At 37.7% G+C, this 20,348-nt stretch overlaps 1 protein-coding gene and 1 long non-coding RNA gene across 3 annotated transcripts; both read right to left on the bottom strand.

Annotated features, from left to right (window-relative positions):
• Positions 1-3,924: 3,924 nt before the first annotated feature.
• Positions 3,925-6,601, bottom strand: LOC126601530 (uncharacterized). Of its 2 annotated transcripts, none has more exons than XR_007615754.1 (4): positions 6,000-6,601; positions 5,686-5,823; positions 5,009-5,100; positions 3,925-4,126 (listed from the first exon to the last, which is right to left on the bottom strand). It is a non-coding gene; the product is annotated as an uncharacterized LOC126601530 (long non-coding RNA). The 2 variants fall into 2 exon arrangements; XR_007615753.1 differs by having other exon boundaries at positions 5,009-5,067.
• A 12,189-nt stretch (positions 6,602-18,790) lies between these two features.
• LOC126601600 (transcription factor MYB123-like) lies at positions 18,791-20,348 on the bottom strand. The gene is made up of 3 exons (XM_050268323.1): positions 20,016-20,348; positions 19,780-19,909; positions 18,791-19,656 (listed from the first exon to the last, which is right to left on the bottom strand). The coding sequence occupies exons 1-3, from the start codon at positions 20,146-20,148 to the stop codon at positions 19,035-19,037; spliced, it is 885 nt and encodes a 294-aa protein (XP_050124280.1). The 5' UTR covers positions 20,149-20,348; the 3' UTR covers positions 18,791-19,034.

Below are 20,348 nucleotides of genomic sequence, written 5' to 3'. Positions count from 1 at the left end.
ACTATAAATTGTTTAATAAAAAGCCCAAAACAAAAGTTAAACTAAGAAACAAGTTAAGGTCCAAATCAAATTTGGATTTGAACTTTTAAACATGATTTAACTTTTTCTAAGAAAGTTCCTCATAAAGAGTTAAATAGAAAAATGCCCAAATTTTGGTGAAACTCTCCTAATACCCAAAATGCTCCTCCTTTTTTACAACTTTAAAAAAGAACAAATTAAAATTAAATAGCAAATTAGTAAAAAAAATCAGAAGAAAACGACCACATACAAGAGTTACTAACTTAAAAAAAAAAATCATAAACTGTAAATTAAGGATTTTAAAAAATTAAAATGCCTAAAAAATAAAGATTATATTGAAAAGAAAAAAAAATTTGTCACCCGTTAGCTCTTGTGACAAAAGGCTAATAGTAATATAGTGCATGATTATTAATTTATTTCCTCTAAATGCATATAAAATTCCCTGTCTCATTACTGAGTTGGGCTTGAAATTTCAGCCTATGTTTGGCGGGCCTCGGTCTTTAAAAAGCCCGCTTATACTTAGAAGGACTACAATTTTGAATGGCGAGCCCACAATATTTTCAATAAGAAGCCCATAACCAAATTACCAAATTTGATCCAGTTAATTTCTCATCCTTTTCTCTAGATAGAAGATACAAGCAACAGTCCATTTTTCTTGTACAAATATTTATTTTTATTATTCAACTTGATAAACATGTTTGTATACATAATTTCTCTTATTTAGCAGACTCATCAACTTTGTTTATTAGTATCGTCAACGTATACATAAAAATTAGTATATTTTTTAATAAATACGTATACATGTATGTTGTAGTTGACATGAAACCAATCAAGATTTTGTGAGAACCATAGGGCCAAAGAAGAAAAACAACCTTTGGTCACATGGACAGAAGACTAGACGTCACATGGACAGAAAACTAGACGTCACATGGTTAGCTCAACTGCTCAAACTTTAGAACGCATCGTAATTTGCGACCGTTTACGTTTTCTTTCATGATGGCATCATGAAGAACAGTAATGCTACCAAACAATAGGCCCTGTGAGGACCATTTTAATTAACACCGTCCTAAGACTAGATAGAGTTGTAAGATTATATTTTTGCTTGACCGTGAATCCGTGATCAAGGGGAAGACGAACTTCTTTCAGACTTAAAAAGGTTGGATAATCATGGTTTATCATTAGTTGTCCTCTTTCTTGGAAAGATAAACAACACATTCAATCTTACACCATGCCTCGCCTCTACTTCGAGAGATTTTTTAATGTGACCGAATATGGGGTGTTACATCACGTGTTACAATACAAATAGTGGGATATGTGTGTTGAAAAGTTAATAACTTAAATATTAAAAATTTTCATTACTTATATAAAAACACGTAGTGTATCACTTATGGTCATAATGAAAATTTTATCATTTACTTCCTCTTGTCTCTATCATTCGGGGAAAAGAAAACTCAAATGTTTGTCTTCCATACTTCCACCCAGCTGTCTGTCTTTCTTGCATCCTTTTTTATTTCAGTTTTCCTTTAACAAGAGTTAGGCACCACCAAATTCCTATTTTTGTTTGATAAAACAACCCGAGAAGACCAGTTTGCCCCCGGAGAAGACGTGTGACGTGAATTTTGTTTTTTTTTTTGTTTTCCTTCAATTAGTTCGCTAATTATTGTTTAGATAAAACAAAAAAGTTTTTATTTTTTTTTTATTTTTTATAATTCTATCTACCTTAAGATTAATTAATCTAATGATCTTAACTAAAACGGTCATCACATGATCTCATTCTTAGGTCCTTAGGTGAGCAATAATGTCATGCATAATCTCCCATAAACCAAACAAATCATAAAAATATTATTATTATATTTCATGTCCAAGGAGGAGAGGCAATGCCAAGGAGATGTGAAACAAGATCTATTTGTATTGGAATGAGAATCCTCTCTGGATTCTCTTTGTGAGGATTTTGAGGATCCTCAACTAGTGTCCGTTTATCGTACATTGTACGGTCATAAATCATTTTAAATATTTTTATTTAAAATTAAATATAAATAGTACCAGACAAAAATTGACCATACGATGTACGATAAACGAACAAGATTTGAGGATTCTTGAGATTCTCACAAAGAGAGTCCGAAGAGGATCCTCATCCTTTGTATTGGACGAATTCATCATTATATGACATTTTAATTTAATAATACAATGATATGTAAAATAAAATAACTGAAACATCAGTGTAAATATAAACTATAATTAGACTGAAACATTGGTGTAAATATAAACTCATTCCATACAAATCACTTTCACGTGAGACATAACATTGTCATTATCATATCTACCTTTCCATTTCCCTGGTACATGAATACGTTTACCTCCCTTGAAAGTTAGGTACGTGCTTATTAATTTAATTTCGTCAAATACTTCAATCACGTTTTGATTTTTTAAAGATTCATGACCCCATGATTTGATTACTTTCCGAGTAGTATAGGACACTAGATGTCTTGATCTTGAACCATGTGTACAGACAAAAATTTGCACATGTCCTTTCTTTGGTGAGGACAACATGGGTATTGGTGAGGATATTATTAATTATTCGTTCTTTTTTTCTTACGTACATGGTGATGAAGCTGCGCCCGAAGCTTGTGCCGTCGAAATCAAGGTTGGAAAGGTGAATCGAGGAGGATGAAGAAGTTCTTAGCTAGTCCGATGGTTTTTACGGGGGACAAGCTAAAAACGGTTAGTGAGGTTGTTAGTGAAAGCAAGTCCTGGTTAATTCCATTAAAACTAGTCCAGCTAGGAAACAAACACGAAGCTGGACTAATCTTTAGTCTAGTCCAGTCCAGTGAACTTTAGTGAGGGGAAACAAACACCCCCTTATATTGTTAGTTGTTAATTAAGATCTGATGATAACGTCATATTATAATACCATTAAAAAAAGTAGGAAGCTTGAAAGTGAATATAACGATAATGTTCACTAAAAATAATTTTCTTTATTGTTACAAGACGTTCGTATAACGATCAACATTATTAGTTGAATACATTGACGATTGCCATATAACTTTATTAAAGCAAATAGTCTTCTCCATAAGTTGATACGCAAGTTTATGAGGACCCTTGGTTTTATTTTATTTTATTGCCATTGAGTGCCCTTGATTAGAACATGGTCAAATTAATTTATGAGGACCCTTGATTTTATTTTATGTATACTTCTGTTGCTGTATGAAAATGATGTTTACGACTCTGCAGCCTGTTGGACTTTATTAACAGTCCTTCTGGAAGCTTAATTTGGTTGGATGTTGAAGGGGTTCTACCTCATTGACTTGGCTGTAATTAAAAGTTAGATGAACCGTATATAAATGTTTATGTGTGCGCGCGTGTTACTGAAAGTGGGTATTCAGTGAGGGGTCGATTTAAGGTGTAAGCTAGTCAGTCATCATCATGCTTGCGGAATTATTATTATTATTATTATTATTTTAAATGGAGAAATATTAAGTGAGATTAGTTATTCGTCAATGGCTGTGAGTAAGGCATCTACCCTCTTCTAAAAAGGTGAGGACCATTACACCGAAGAAAAAATCCCGCTCGTTCCTCCTCCACCATATTTATTGATAATTAAAGAAATAAAATAAAAAAGATATAGGCGGGGGCTATGCCAAGACCCGCAAAGATAAAAACAATCAACAAAAATGCTTGCAGAAATTATAACTACAAATTAAATTGATATTTTGAGGACAAATTGAAGTTGCAAGGAAGTTTATATTATAATTAACTACAAATTATATTGGCATGTGGTCATTTTCTTTTCTTTATTTTGATATTACATGCATGAAAGACAGAGAGAGAAAAACTAATTAACCGCTGAATATATCCTTAATAACTTTGAATGATATTGGTATATAACTTGACAAAATTCAATGAATGTAGTGCATGACACACCCCGTCCCGAAGGAGGGCGTGCTGGCCGTCACGTGAGAGTGACGTAACCATTTACATAGTTCAGAAGCTTTAAAAAAAAAATTTCCAATTACTAAGATGACACACCCGAAGGTGAGTCCTACTTTTGTGAATTCTGTCAGAACACCGTTGGATTCCTCGTGGCCACCAAAGCTCTGCTAACTTGAACCTGGAGGGGCGCAAAACAAAATTGAGTGGGTCAGTAAAACAAAGTTTTTCGAAAACTTTTCATTTAAAATATTTCTAACCCCTCACCGTAAAACCTGTATACTTTCCCAGAAAATAGCATATATATAAACATATATATAAGCAAAAATCTCAAATCTCAAACCTTTAACACTTTTCAGAAAAATATATATATATAACCATATGAAATCTCAAAACTTGAATCCCAAATCTTTAACATTTTTCAAGAAAAACATGCCATGCCATAAATCAAAATATAAATCAGGTGAAATAAGGAATCAATCGGAGACCCTGCAGTTGGTCCTATACGATTAATTCAATAGCTCAATATCTCACTAAGCCGGAGTCACCACAGTGACCTATACGGCCCTACTCTGCACATCACTCGGAACTACGTAAGGTAGTCTGTACGATGAAAGGTGTAAAAATACGCTCTAGTGCTTCTCTCATCAATCATCAGCGCGCATAACTAAGATCACCCACTAGTCGGAATCACGCCTAGTGATCTATACGACTAGCATGTCGGAACCCTCACATGGTCTGTACGACATCCACCTACTTGGATCCAAGGCGAGCGTGCGGTGTGGTGAATAAAATAAGCACTAACACCTAGGGTGCAGGTTATGAGCTTGAAACATCTTATCAACAATCAATTAAATGAATAATGAACTCACCTGACTTACCTGTGCCTCCACAGCACCATGCAACATGTATGCATCATATATCAATCATATAACTCATATGAAATTCACATTTTCCAAATAATTCTATGCATGGCATTTTCAAAACATAATTTCGTATAAATTCATCTTCTGGGAAAAATTTATAGTATAAAGGTAATACGAAAACAAAACTGCCCACTCACCTGGAGTTCGCTCAACAACTCCCTAGCACCACACATCAAGGCGTCATGAAGATTAGCGCCTAGAACAATAATCAAACCCAACCTCAGAAATCCTGCCGATAGAATACATAACTTATATAAGACACGTCACTACGTAGTTCGATCCGGATGATCTGCAATTCAGATTTCAAATCCGAAACTTCCAGAGGTCCACAATATACCTCTAGGACAACATCCTAAAATTTCGTTACCATCCAACGGTCGGATCTCCGTCAATTTCCAAAACTAAGTGACGGTTAACATTCTATTTTATGAACTTACAATTCCAATTCCGGAATATCCGTAAATCGGATTCCCAATCCGTAAGTTCCTATAATCCTCAAATATTACGTATTACAACGTATCAAAGTTTGATGACGATCCAACGGTCGGATCGTCAATTCACATTTTCACCTAACCCCGAATCGTAACCAACTTAGGTTCAATTATTCAATTTACGTCCATCAATTATCAAAACAGAACCTAGAACCTTAATCACAAGCTAATAATGACATTGGCGGCCATTGGCCACGCGCCGCCGCGCGGGCCGCCGCGGGTGGCGGTTGGCCGCCCCCGGCTCGCCGGAAAATTCAACTATTTCCAAAAATTACCAAAATTTGCAGATTTGAAGATGTCAATGAGTAGAACAACTTTCATACCTGAGACCAAGGCCAATTTGGCCTGGAAGTGCTTCAATTTCACCAAAACCGTGAAGAACCCTAGAATTTGGGTGTTTCCAATTCGACCTTCAAACTTGTTCCAACGCCTCAATTAACTCTTGGGCTTTGTTCTAGGTCCTAAAGGAATGCTAAAGGTGTTAGTAATTGAAAGAAAACATTTCAAAATTTGGAGAATTTAAACAAAAGGGTCGCGGCACCCGTAGGGGTGTTCTTCGCGAAATCACAACGAAATTCAATGATTCTTGGGGTGAAACGTAAAGAGGGAAGGCCTAGATGATGATTAGGAGTGGTACCTTGACTCAATTCGTTGGAAATTTGGACGGAAATGGCGAAAACCCGCCGATTTGGAAGTTTGGGTCGCGCGGGTCAAGGGTGACCCATTCCTCCTGTTCCCCCGCGCACCACTCTCCCTCCTTTCCCTCCTTTCCGTCCCCTGATTGGTCAGCTTCTTCCTCTCCCTTCTTCTGGTTTGCTCTCACCTTCTTCTTCTCCGATTGGGCATTTCTGCCCAGTCTCTTCTTCTTTTCTGTTTTCTGTTTCTTCTTCTCATACACATACACACACCAAAAACCTTTCCCTCATCCCAGCCATCCATTTCATTCATCAATAAATCTGGGCCGTCCAATTTCATAAAAGAATTTCTATATTTTACTAAAATTATAATTCCTTAAAATTCCAAATTTCAAACGTTAATAACTTCTTCGATATAACTCCAAATCACGAACCGTCTGCGCCCACACGTCCGTAACGACGAGTACTACGAGGATATGTCAAGAAAACAAATCTTAGATGGCACGACACAACGATTAACCTCGAATGATGTGCGTGCCTCGAAGGGCATTTTTGTAAAATCCTTTATTAAAACTTTAAAAATTCTTAAAATTAGGGACGGGCTGTCACAGTGCATGCATTGATTTCATCAACAAAATTGGTGTAAAGCTAAAACTGGGTTAATTTCAACATGCTCCATTATATTCCTCCATAGTTTCAACACCAACATCATAATAAAGAAATACAAAAATGTCAAATATGGATGGAGCAAGGAACTTGTAGTTGGAGTTGTAAAATGCGTTTACATCTATACCCAAAACCTTTATTCGATCCACTCCCCCAATATTGATGTATCTTACAGAGAATTTATCGTTTATAATCGAAATTTAACTCCTAGATTAAAAAATGTTATTTTTTATAAAAACTATCATTTATAGTCAAAATCTCACATCAATTTATTGAAGTACCCTCAAAATAGAAAACCAAACGCCAAAGAGATTTTCTTTATGTTCTTTCTTCTTTGGTCTTTTTCATTTTAATTGTTTAATTATTTTCATATCCCAATTCGAATTGGAAAAGATAGAAGGAGGAGCATGATGAAATTAAACATTTTATGAAGAGGTATTTATTCTGATGGATATTAAGTCAATCAAATTATCAATTTCATTTCTTAATTTACAAGCCTACAAATATGATGATGAAAATTTCACATAACAACACGTTTTAAATATTCTTGTGTGATAAGTAATTGGTATTTCTCAGAAAATTTTGTTATGTATTTTTGCATATTTTTTTAATAGTATTCTGTAAGTATTCATTTTGATGGAAATTGCAATCATATGCTCTCATGCATTCTGCACATGAGCTCTTAAACAGAGGGCACCCAAATTAGGCATTTAATTGAGTTATAAAAATTGAGCATAATATGCACAACCAGTGAAGCAATTTAATATGAATATGTGAAAGACAAAAAGAGGGAGACGGAGGAAGTGCTTTGCAGCAAATCACCCCAGAAAAGTGCATTGGAAGATGAGAATATTTTGGATTGATTTTATGGTATATGTGACGATAATCATATATATGACAATTCAAATTCAAAGTATAAGCAAGTTGATGATGCTGCTTCTAAATCCCAGTATGGCAGAATGATACTGGAGAACAATGATGCTTGATTAGGTTTTGGTTTAAGGGTGTAATTAAGTTTTGGTTTTGAGGCTAGTTGGGTCTATTTAAGTGAATTGTTGGCTATATTTGAATTGTTTTATAAAAACTGGTTTGTGGGCTAAATTTTAGATACTAATAATAAATACTCTACGTTAGATGGGGATCTTGCAAAAATATTGGTCAATGAGTAAACCTAACAAACTTTTTTGTGGCGTAAAAGATCTTCTCACTTCGTAACGGGAAGTACTGGATATACGTGAATAATGGAACTGAAGTGTGCAAATCTTGGGGTTTAGCGTTTAGCCAATTTTGATATTGCAAACCCAGATTTTTTTTCCCAGTTGGGTAAGGCACTTTATTTCTTAATTAATTAGGGTCATGCCATTGGAACTTCATATTATTCAAATCCATAAGAAATTACTTCACGTAATTAATATGCATAAAAAGTTTCAGTTTCCATCACTAACAACTTTCCAGCAGATCTTTAAAAGTTTTAGGAAAGAATGGTTACTCTCACCACCAGCGTCATGACATATCCACAATTTCGAATCGAAATGACTTACACGTGACACCTAACTGTCAGCTACCATTGGTATAGATTTCCGTAAGAATTTACCGTGCACCAGTAAGGATTACTGATAGTGAAACTCCAACCTTGGTGTGCGACACACAAGGTAAAGGGACCTTTCGAACTGAGCTAACCACTTAACTCCTTAAATTTGGCCTAAATAATAATCAACCTATGTGTTTTGAACAAATATAGAAGTGGTGAGAAGTTGAAGCTTGCAATTAAAAATGGTTGGAATGCAAGCATCATGCGGATGATGAGCAAACTTTATGTTCACTTTTCAGTTTGTATGCACGTATATATGTTGCCTTGTACTCGTCTCTTCCGAGCACGTGTCTACTATATATGCAGTTATAAATTAAGTGAAATCTGCTCGAAAATGATTTTAATTTTTAAACAAAATGAAGTACCCAGGGAAGACGCATATATATAGTTGTTTAAGATGAAGTGTGTAGGACTATTCTTTTAATTTTATACACAGATCCTGTTTTCTGCTGCTTAAACTAATATTGCCAAAAAGTTGGAGACAAACCATATAATTGAGGAGATGCTAGAATATATTATTCTTGTATATATGTCACGTGAGAAGACATGCTAGCAACCTTGTCATTTAAATATTTTTCGTTCTACAATTTTTGTTTTCTTTCTCATCTTTCATTGTTGCACGATGATCCAAACTGTCTGTATATAAAGCTAGAAAACTTATAACGATCAACTCGGTTAAAAACCAACTAAATTTGAAATCTTTTAGAGCATTTTCAAAGAAGATGTCAAAAGTCTTATGTGAACTGTTATGACAAAAAGGGTAGTTCTGGTCTAAAATCTTACATGAATTGACATTATCCACTTTACTGCCAAATTTGAAAGCAATGTAGAAATTATTATTATTATTTTGTTTTATTTTAATGCAAGCCCATATATTTCTTTATTTTTCTTTACTTATTAATTATTTTTATTATTGAATTATGACATTTGATTAGCCACCTTAACAGTTATTCAATAAATAAAATATTTTTCAATAGAACACTTGTTGTAAACATTCCTAGTTTAAGTATGATTGTGTAAATCCTAGATAAGCATTGATTCTAGTTATCATTTCCTATTACAACTTGTATTACTTGGAGGAGAAGAAATATCTTCTCTACCTTTACTACTATAAATAAAGGCACAATGTAGGAGGGATAACAACACACACATTCTCCTACAATTCTACAAACACACATCTCTCTTCTCTCTTTCTCTACCGCCGGCCCTAGTCTCTCTGTCAGATAAAATAGACCACAACACGTTATCAGCACGCTCCTACCGCTGCGCTTAGGAATCTGACGTTGGAGATTTTTTTTCTGCATCAAACCAGTTCATCCATATCATCACGCAATCAGGTTCTTTCCAAACAACGGCTTTTAACTCGATATTTTGCAAGCCCTGATAGCATGAACATTCACCATGATGCATGACCCAACTTTACGCTTAACGTATTTTAGATTCTACATAAATTGTGTATGCTTCATAATCAAAATTGCTACAATTATGTGAATTTGATATTTGTCATGAATTGAATCTTACATATGTACATGCATTGAAACTATTATTTGCATATGCATCAACGTAAATATGTGATTCATTGAATTTTACATGCATATAATTATATTTGAATTGAAAAAGAAAAATATTTTTTTGCGATTCGGAATTAGGGTTCTAGTCGAACCCGTGCCTTTGCAAGGCCGCAAGCCACCAGGCCCGCAACCTACGATGGCCCAACCCAAACCGAGAACCCAGGCCGCAAGCCTTGAACCGAAATGGTGCGTTTGAAGCACCTTGTCCCGACCTACGGCCTGAAGCCCAGGTCATCGCCGTCGATTTTCCAACACCACACGACCTGCAGTCGTGCAAAATTGGACACCACCCATCGTTTTCACCAACAATTTCTAGAAATTCCAGAAGAATTTCATGGGTCTTCACTCGAATTCAATTGAATTCATTCGGTTATTTTCTTCCATCGACGTCGAGATCTCTTATTCGTCGACAAACACCTGGTTCTTCGACGAACCATGGCTTGCTCGACCCTGGACACACCGCCTGCCATGGCGTCGTCCACGAACTCCGGCTTTCTTCTTCGGCATCGCACACCCAGCACGGCTGGGATTTCTTTGGACCTCTTTCCCGAGCCCTACTCGGGCTCTGTCATTCGGCCCGTGTAACACAAGAAAAAAAACAATTTTTTTTGCTGGGCTCGTTTGCAGCGGCCCAGCCCGCAAAGAAAACAAACTTTTTTGTCTATTTCCTGGGCTCGCCTGCAGCGGCCCAGACCGAAAAAAAAGAATTTTTTTTGTTTCTTTGGGCCAACCTGAAGTGGCCCGTCCGCGAAAAAAAAAAAAAAAAAAGAGAAATTTTTTTTTAGGGCTGCACACAGCAGCCCATTCCCTTCTCACCCCGTGGGCCTGCAGCCTACACCCGGGGGTACTCGGCCTATATTTTTAGGCCCCGAGATTTTATTATTTAATATTTTTTTAAAATAATATGGGTTTTATATTTTCACCCACACTTTAATTTGGCCCCGAAGACCAAAAATAAATTAATTCACTTATCATTATACAATATTTCTGCATATATTCTTTGCATATTTGTTTGCATATATATTTGTGTTTGCCTGCAGGAATATATGAACTTGAAGTTCATAATTACTTTGAAACCCGAAGTTTCTTCTAAACATGCCTTGTTTGAAAACCTGAAGTTTTCACTTAAATATATCACCCATGAAAACCCGAAGTTTTTCATGCAAAATTAAACCAAAACATGTCTATTAGAACCTGTATGTTTTACTCATATGTGAATGGATTGATTTTTCTCCATTACACTAACCACATCTTGTTCATCCATTTTGTGATAGGAACATGTCGAATTTGAACAAACTCGACTTCACCGCTTTGGAGGTTTCTGGAAGGAACTACCTCAAGTGGGTTCAAGATGTGAAGCTCCACCTCACTGCAAAGAACTTGCGTCCTGCTATTGAAGAAGTAACGGATGCACCTGTTGGCGAAGCTGAAAAAGCCACTGCTACGATCTTCATCCGAAGACATATCCATGACGCTCTGCAAACTGAGTACCTTGCTGAGGAGGATCCACGTGCATTATGGGTCGCTTTGGCTGATTGTTTCGATCACCAAAAGGACATATTCTTGCTTGAAGCAAGACACGACTGGCAGCACTTGCGCCTCCAAGACTTTAAGTCTGTGAATGAATATAATTATGAAGTTTGTCGAATCCGATCACTTCTCAAGTTTTGCAATGAAACTTTGACTGAAGAGGATCTCCTGGAGAAGACCTACTCGACCTTCTGTGCTTCTAATATTGTCCTGCAGCAACAATATAGAGCTCAGAAGTTCACTAAGTTCTCGGATTTGATCTCTGTTTTACTTCTTGCTGAAAAGCAGAACCAGCTATTGATGAAGAATCATCAAGCTCGACCTACTGGGGCTACTGCTGTGCTTGAAGCACATTATAGCACTAATCAGCACCCAAAACGCCAAAAGAGGCGTGGTAAGGGCGGCCAGAAGCCATCCCACCAAGGTCAACAGAGCCAAGGCCCATCCAAGGGAGGAAACAAAGCCCAGAAGTGCCCAAACCTCGCTCCCAAGGCCCCGAACTTCAAGAATAAAGGCAAAGCACTTGCCACAATGAATGACGATATGTGCTATCGTTGTGGTTCAAAGGACCATTGGTCCTGTATTTACCGTGCTCCCAAGAAGGTTGTAGATGAATATCATTCTCGTCGTAAGAAGTTTGAATCAAACTTCATGCAAGTGGACGAACCGGAGACTACAAAGATGGAGGTTTCTGACTTTCAGGAGGATACCACTCCTATGGAAGATTAGAATCTTAGACATAGACTTATTTTTCAGTTGAAATAAGACAATTGGGGCCGAATTCCACCTAGTGGCCGAACCCCACCTTGTTTTTTGGTTGATTTTGAACAATTTTCCTTTATGTTTTGGATTATTAGTTGGCGATTTATTTTGGATATTAAGTTTTTAATCCTTGAATAAATGAAATTATTTTGAATTGATACTTGTTTTTATAAACTTTTATGCATGTGACCGATTCAAATTAATTTTTCATTCTAGGTATGACTAGTGGGAAAGTTAGTTGTCTGGCAGATAGTGCAACCACGCATACTGTTTTGCGTGAACGCATCTATTTCACTAACTTCGTACCTAAGAATGCACCTCTGACAACCCTCTCAGGCCCATCCAACCTGATCGAAGGATACGGTAAGGCACGTATAATGTTGTCCAATGGTACAATCTTGACCATTGCTGAGGCACTTTATTCTCCATGTTCCGGAAGAATGTTACTAAGTTTCAAGGACATTAGAGATAACAATTACCACGCTGAAACCCACGTAGAAAACGGAGTTGAATTTCTGTGCGTAACTTCCTACGAATATGGCCAGAAGCGTATTCTAGAGAAGATGGAGCGTAGCCCGAGTGGTCTATATACTACGACCATACGCCCCATAGAATGCCACTATGTGGCCGGCCCTACCACATGGACCGCGCACGAAATTACACTTTGGCATGATCGTTTGGGACATCCTGGACGAATAGCGATGCGCCGTATCCTTAAAACTTCACACGGGCATCCACTAACCCGAAGCTTAGGTTCGATCCATGAAATTGCATGTCAAACATGTTCTATGGGAAAGCTTATTACTAAGCCTTCTTATGACAAGATTCGTTCGAATCCTCCCATTTTTCTACAACGGATTCAGGGGGACATTTGTGGACCGATTCAACCTCCCTGCGGACCATTTAGATATTTTATGGTTTTGGTTGACGCTTCTACACGTTGGTCACACGTGTGCTTGTTGTCCACAAGGAACGCTGCATTCTTCAAACTGTTGGCTCAGGTTATCAAGCTCAGGGCTCACCACCCTGATTATCCGATCAAATCTATTCGATTGGATAATGCTGGAGAATTCACATCTAAAACTTTTGATGACTATTGCATGTCGGTTGGGGTTGAAGTTGAACATCCTGTACCCCATGTTCACACCCAGAACGGCCTGGCAGAGGCTTTCATTAAGCGTTTACAAATGATTGCTCGATCGTTGGTCATACGTACCAAGCTCCCAATCGTTGCTTGGGGCCATGCAATATTGCACGCAGCAAAGTTGGTCCGCCTGAGGCCTGTTGCGACACAACCATTTAGTGCCCTTCAGTTGGTCACCGGATGCGAACCCGACATATCGCATCTGCGTGTTTTTGGTTGTGCGGTCTATGTGCCGATCTCGCCGCCCTTACGTACAAAAATGAGGCCTCAGCGAAGGATGGGAATCTATGTCGGATATGATTCTCATTCGATTATTCGTTACTTAGAACCTTTGACAGGCGATCTGTTTACCGCTCGTTTCGCGGATTGTCACTTCTATGAGACAGTCTTCCCGTCGTTAGGGGGAGATAAGAACGTCAACGTTCCTAATGAACGACGTGAATTATCGTGGACGACTCCCACTTTGTCTCATTTAGATCCCCGCACCGCTCAGTCTGAAGCTAAAGTGCAGCGCATATTAGATCTCCAGAGCATAGCTCAGAGCATGCCAGATGCTTTCACCGATCTAGCGCGCGTGACAAGATCACATATTCCAGCTGCGAATACGCCTGCAAAGATGGATGTACCAAATGTACGACGAACTACCCTCCTGGAAGCCTGGGACGCCAATTCTGGTGATCCACGTACATTAGCGGCTAGCCAATCATCTGCCCCTACACAAAAGCATGGCAGACCCCTTGGTTCAAAGAATTCACACCCCCGGAAGAGGAAAACCACGGCACAAGGTCCTGAAGAGCCTACCGTGAATCCGACTATCGCTTACTTATTTTACCCAACTCATGAGGAAATTCTAGATTATGGAAGCGTCCTTGAAGAGACGAATCCTCTTCCCGAGAATCATGAGATTTCGGTCTATTATGCTAGCTTAGATGATGTGTGGCGTAGAAATGAGATGATTGTCGACGATGCATTAGCATTTGCAGTAGCTACTGAGATCATGTTGAGCGATGACATTGAACCGCGTTCCGTTGATGAATGTCGACGTAGAACTGATTGGTCAAACTGGAAACAAGCAATCCAAGTCGAACTTGATTCACTTGCGAAACGTAAAGTGTTTGGACCTGTAGTTCCTACTCCCCCACATGTGAAGCCCGTTGGCTACAAGTGGGTTTTCGTTCAGAAGCGTAATGAGAAGAACGAAATTGTGCGTTACAAAGCTCGTCTTGTAGCACAAGGTTTCTCATAACGCCCCGGGATTGACTATGACAAAACTTACTCACCCGTTATGGATGTGATTACTTTTCGATACCTTATCAGTTTGGTAGTTTCCGAAAAACTGGATATGCAGCTGATGGACGTAGTAACCGCGTATCTCTATGGGGATCTTGATACGGAAATTTATATGAAAGTTCCCGAAGGACTTACATTGACTGGTTCAAATATTTCCAAACCCCGGAACACGCTCTCAATTCGGCTGAGGCGTTCACTATACGGTTTGAAACAATCCGGAAGAATGTGGTATAACCGTTTGAGTGAGTATTTGACTAGTCAGGGATATGTGAATAACGAACTATGCACTTGTGTGTTCATTAAGAAGTCACATTCCAGATTTGCGATTGTTGCAGTATATGTCGATGACATGAATCTCATCTGAACTCCTGAAGAGCTCGCGAGAACTGCTTCGCACCTGAAGTCGGAATTTGAGATGAAAGATCTAGGTAAGACTCGATACTGTCTCGGTCTCGAGATAGAGCATTGTTCGGATGGAATCTTAGTACATCAATCGAACTACACCCAGAAGGTGTTGAGCCGTTTTAATGAGGATAAAGCGAAGTCTTCGAGTACTCCTATGGTCGTTCGTACGCTAGATGCAAAACGAGATCCCTTCCGTCCAAAGGAGGATGATGAAGAGATTTTGGAGCCTGAAGTTCCTTATCTAAGTGCGATAGGCGCTTTATTGTACTTAGCTCAATGCACTAGACCCGACATCTCCTTCGCTGTTAATCTTTTGGCAAGATACAACAATGCACCAACACGCAGACACTGGACTGGCGTGAAAGACATCTTCCGTTACCTTAAGGGTACTATGGATTTGGGCTTATTCTATCCCTACGAATCCTCGAGTGATGCCGCACCCTATGCTCATCGGGTTGATTCTCGCCTTGTTGGTTATGCTGACGCTGGATACTTATCTGATCCGCACAAAGCGCGTTCTCAAACTGGTTATGTCTTTACCGTTGGAGGCACCGCAATATCTTGGAGGTCAACTAAACAGACCTTAGTTGCCACTTCGTCTAACCATGCTGAAATTCTCGCCTTACATGAAGCAACTCGGGAATGCTTTTGGTTGAGAGCAGTAGTGGGCCATATTCGAAGCTCCTGTGATCTTCATCTTGCCGTTAATGCCTCGACGACGATTTTTTAAGACAACGCAACTTGCATCGAACAGCTCAAGAAGGGTTACATCAAAGGAGACAACACCAAACATATTGCGCCGAAGTTCTTCTTTACACATCAACAACAAGAGCATCAGAAGATTGAAGTCACGCAAATCCGATCACAAGACAATCTGGCCGACCTCTTCACCAAATCACTACCGAATGCGACATTTCAGAAGCTTGTTCATGGAATTGGTATGCGTAAACTTTCTGAGTTGTAACTTTGCTATTTCTCTTTGGAATTATGTCAAACTCAGGGGGAGTATCTTCTGGATACTTGCTTGATCTTAATGTACTCTTTTTCCTTACGATTAGGAGCATTTTTCCCACTGGGTTTTTGCTACCTAACTAGGTTTTAACGAGGCACCCACCTTGGGCTGGTCATATCCCTGATGACGTCCTGTAGACGTTTCTTTTGACTTTGCATTTCTCACGCATTTTTCCTTAGACTATGGATTTTGTCCATACTCGGGTTTTTGCCATAGCCTTAGGGTTTTTTAGTGAGACTTACTACTTATGCAAGTTCCTACCTTATTGAGAATAAGCGTTGTTCCTTGGAATCAATGCCGACGAGTCGACTTCCTCAACTTCTGCATGATGCTGAATCTACCTTGAGTATTTACCCACTCAAGGGGGAGTGTTGTAAACATTCCTAGTTTAAGTATGATTGTGTAAATCCTAGATAAGCATTGATTCTAGTTATCCTTTCCTATTACAACTTGTATTACTTGGAGGAGAAGAAATATCTTCTCTACCTTTACTACTATAAATAAAGGCACAATGTAGGAGGGATAACAACACACACATTCCCCTACAATTCTACAAACACACATCTCTCTTCTCTCTTTCTCTGCCGCCGGCCCTAGTCTCTCTGTCAGATAAAATAGACCACAACAACACTGAAATTCTAACAGTTATTTTTTATTTTTTATTTTATAAAAGTGTTTGTTAAATTATGATCTAAAAAATAAACAATTCCAATCATCATGAACTATATGTTGCAATTTACAAGATCCAAAGAAAAATGAGCAAAAAGATTTGGTGACAATAAATAAAATCTTTCTCAATTAAACATTGAAATTCTCAAGTTATTTATAGTTTTTTATCAAATTGATTTTAAATTATGACCTAAAAAATACACAATTTCAATCATAATCATATATATATATATATATATTGCAATTTGCAAGATCAAAAGAAAAATAAAAACTAAAATATCAGGTGATAATAAATAAAATATTTTTCAATTAAACAAAGAAATTCTAATCATTATTTTAAATTTTTTAATAAAATTGATTTTAAATTATGACCTTAAAAAACCAATTTCAATCATATATATATATTGCAAGATCAAAAGAAAAATCAGAACGAAAAGGATCTGGTAACTGGTAAGTAACATCACCCTTGTCCCTATAACTGAGGATGGGACTGGTACTGTCACATTCAAGATTGCCCCATAAAACCTAAATCTTATTTATTTATAATAAAAAAACACATATATTCAAAGTTGAAGTGATAGGCAGTGGTTTGAACCTACCTCTCACCGATGAGACAAACTCCTCCTGGTCTCCCAGCCAGCTGCGCTATGTCAAAAGGAAATGACATGGCTGCTAATCTTGTGTAATAATGCAATATTAGTCTCCTTATGTATAGGTTTTCCAAAATCTTTTGTAGGTTATGAAATCGATGGTTTTGGACTTACAAAGGGGTTAGCGACATAACTAAACCTTAGAAGAACTTATAAAGTAAGAGTACATCGTTATAGTAGTGTTTTATGTCACTAAAATAAAAATATGTGTAAACTTTGGTTTACATATCCTTATTTCATGGGCATACGTAAAAAATCATCTAACAACGTTTTCAGATCGTGTAAGTTGTTCTCAACATCTAAGCATGATTAATAATAGTGTTATACCCTTCTTTTGCCTTCTAGGCATGATTAGTTACTATTCATTACATCCGTTAATCAAAATTAGATATTAAATCGTGGACAGATGCTTCTTTACCTACCTCAAAATATCATCATTTAATTAGATATCAAACCGTGGGAAAAAGTGAACCAACCCCATTGTAGCTACCAGCAATTCAAATCTCAAAAATTGGTGAGAAAGTAACTTTGAAATCTAGCTACCGTCCTGAAGGAAAGCTATCATCTAAAGACGAAAAAAATAATTCTTAGAACACAAATTAGTAACGCTCATGCATATGCCCCGCACATTTGGCACAGACGAAGACAGACTTTAGGAAAAATTGTTAGGATTAGGACCCATTTTCTTACACCATCAAATAAAAAAATGTCAAAGGTATATGTTTTTTTTTTTTTGGATCACATGCATTTTGTCATGTTCCTCTATTTCCTAATTATCAATGTCCTGCTCGGAAATCGAAATATACATATACTTTGATGGTGGAACCCTTGTGAATTTTAGTAACATCATGGATCGAAAAAGCCTACGCATGTTTGGGGAATCATATTTTTTTTGTGGCTTGACAATTTGACATGTTGGTGAAAAACTGCACCATGTCAATTTAATGATTATGAAATGACCTAAGCAACATCTGCCTCTCAATTTAGAGCAGTTTCGTCCGTTTAGGGAGGATAAGGCATGTAACATGCTCTTACCATTCACCCTAAATAGTATTTATCTTTGTACAATTTTATTCGTTGGGTGCGGACAAGAGTAATTACTATTTACAAATAAATATTTTTTTTAAATTGTTTTTATGTCTAGTAAGTTTGTTTTTTTTTAAAATAAAAATCCTTGCTTAACTCCAATAATTTAAAAATAAAAACTCCCTTTTCATGCCCTCTCACTTTTTTTTTTTGTAAAAAAAATTTGAAAAGTGGAAAACAAATATAGGAGATTGATGTAAAAATAAATATTGAGTTGTGGTGTGGTGTGGGAATGAAGAAGATGGTTGAGTAATTTTAGAACAATAAGAAAAAAAATTCCCTTTTTTTTTATTATTTTTTACTGTTGGGCATGTTGGAAATTTATAATTGCCACCTTTCATGGTCGCTGGTTTGGAAATTTATAATTGCGGCAACGATGTTTGCATTCCCAAATTTAACAATCACACTTTAAGCATGTTATTATTAAAATACTCATTTTGAATTGCTAAAAATTCAATTGAATTACGAAAAGTTAATAAGAGTACGTAAGTCACTACATGCCTTAAGGATATGATTTGGGCATCTATATGCAGCATCCGGGTATCTTAATACTTACTGAATATCCATCACGAGCCAAAGCTCAACTACAACTCAATTTTAATGGTTTTACATAAGTCACGCATGCACACTTGGTTATTTATGTTACTATGCAGCATATGAGTTAGACAATAACATTTTCTTGGGACGGCCAATCCTCAGAGTCAAGCAAAAATGCCAAAGAATCTAAATCCAATGAGGCACCGTAGTCCTCCAGCTCGCAACCGTTTCCTCCCGTCCAGCAGCCGTCGTTGATAATTGCCTCATCCAACGGTATAGAGTCGAGCGACTGAAATTCATTGCAGTATTGATCTCCCTTCACATCAATGTCGTCATCATCGCAGCCAAAGTTCTTCAAGATGTTGCTGCAGTCGTCTGCATTAGTCCTCGGAAACTCTTCGGTGCTTCCGCCTTGTTCCGCCAATTGGGTTTGATGAGATTGCAGCTCTAATGGGTTTGCGGCAGCTGCTGTATAATTTTCATCACTAGGAATGTTTTGTGGGACTAGAATTTTGGACAACCTAGTGGCCTTGGTTCTTATTACTAGAGGTTTAGCAGCTGCAGTTGATGTTGTTTTGGACTCGACATCTTTCTTTTTCACTACGGATTTGCTTGGATGTTGAGAAGTTTCTTTCGAGGATCCAGAAGGAGAATCGGCTCTCGATTTCTTCCACAAAGTTGTGTTCCAGTAATTCTTGATTTCATTGTCTGTTCGCCCCGGTAGCCTTCCGGCTATCAACGACCATCTGTAGTAAAATATCAACAGAATTAGAGCATCCAACTCAAAACCAAAATGGTTATCAAACGGTCTCCTAATTTTGAGTGTGTGTGTGTGTGTGTGAGAGAGAGAGAGAGAGAGAGAGAGATACCTGTTACCAAGAAGGTTATGGAGTCTAACAATGAGTTCCTCTTCATCACCTGAAATGTTGCCTCTCTTTATGTCTGGTCTCAGATAGTTTAACCATCTCAGTCTGCAACTTTTACCACATCTCTTTAGACCTGCATTTTATTCAGTTGGAAGGGTTTTGGTAAAAAAGAGAGTGAAAACAGAGCAAAAGATAGGTAAAAATTGATGGAGAAAAAAGCAAAAAGCAGCTTTTCTCACCAGCTCTTTTGGGAAGGCTTCTCCATTTGCCTTCTCCATGGGCTTTAATGAAAGCTGTTAGAATTTTATCTTCCAAGGCAGTCCAGGCTCCTCTGTTGAGTCCTTCCTTGGAGCAACATGGACTCCTCCCCATTTTTTGGCTTTCCCTTCCCTCTTTCTCTCTCTCTCTCTCTCTCTCTCTCTCACACACACACACACACACACGCTCACAAAGAAATAGGAGGAGTCGTGCCCTTTTATAGCCCGCCACAAATGAAGAATGGCAATCAGAGTAGAAAGCGACTGTTGCTTTGAAATATTGTATCGGGTCTTTAGGCAAGGAACTGATGAGTC

Source organism: Malus sylvestris, chromosome 15 (genome assembly GCF_916048215.2).
Source record: "Malus sylvestris chromosome 15, drMalSylv7.2, whole genome shotgun sequence".
Taxonomy (NCBI): Eukaryota; Viridiplantae; Streptophyta; class Magnoliopsida; order Rosales; family Rosaceae; genus Malus; species Malus sylvestris.
Note: the sequence above shows the minus strand (reverse complement) of the source record. Positions and strands in the feature narration are given on the sequence as shown.

Bases quoted from the DNA above. Each gene is read 5' to 3' on its own strand.
- LOC126601600 (XM_050268323.1), bottom strand. From the start codon at position 20,148: ATGGGGAGGAGTCCATGTTGCTCCAAGGAAGGACTCAACAGAGGAGCC. The intron at 19,910-20,015 runs GTGAGAAAAGCT...AATAAAATGCAG, and splicing joins AAGCCTTCCCAAAAGAGCTG to GTCTAAAGAGATGTGGTAAA. The intron at 19,657-19,779 runs GTATCTCTCTCT...ATTTTACTACAG, and splicing joins CATAACCTTCTTGGTAACAG to ATGGTCGTTGATAGCCGGAA.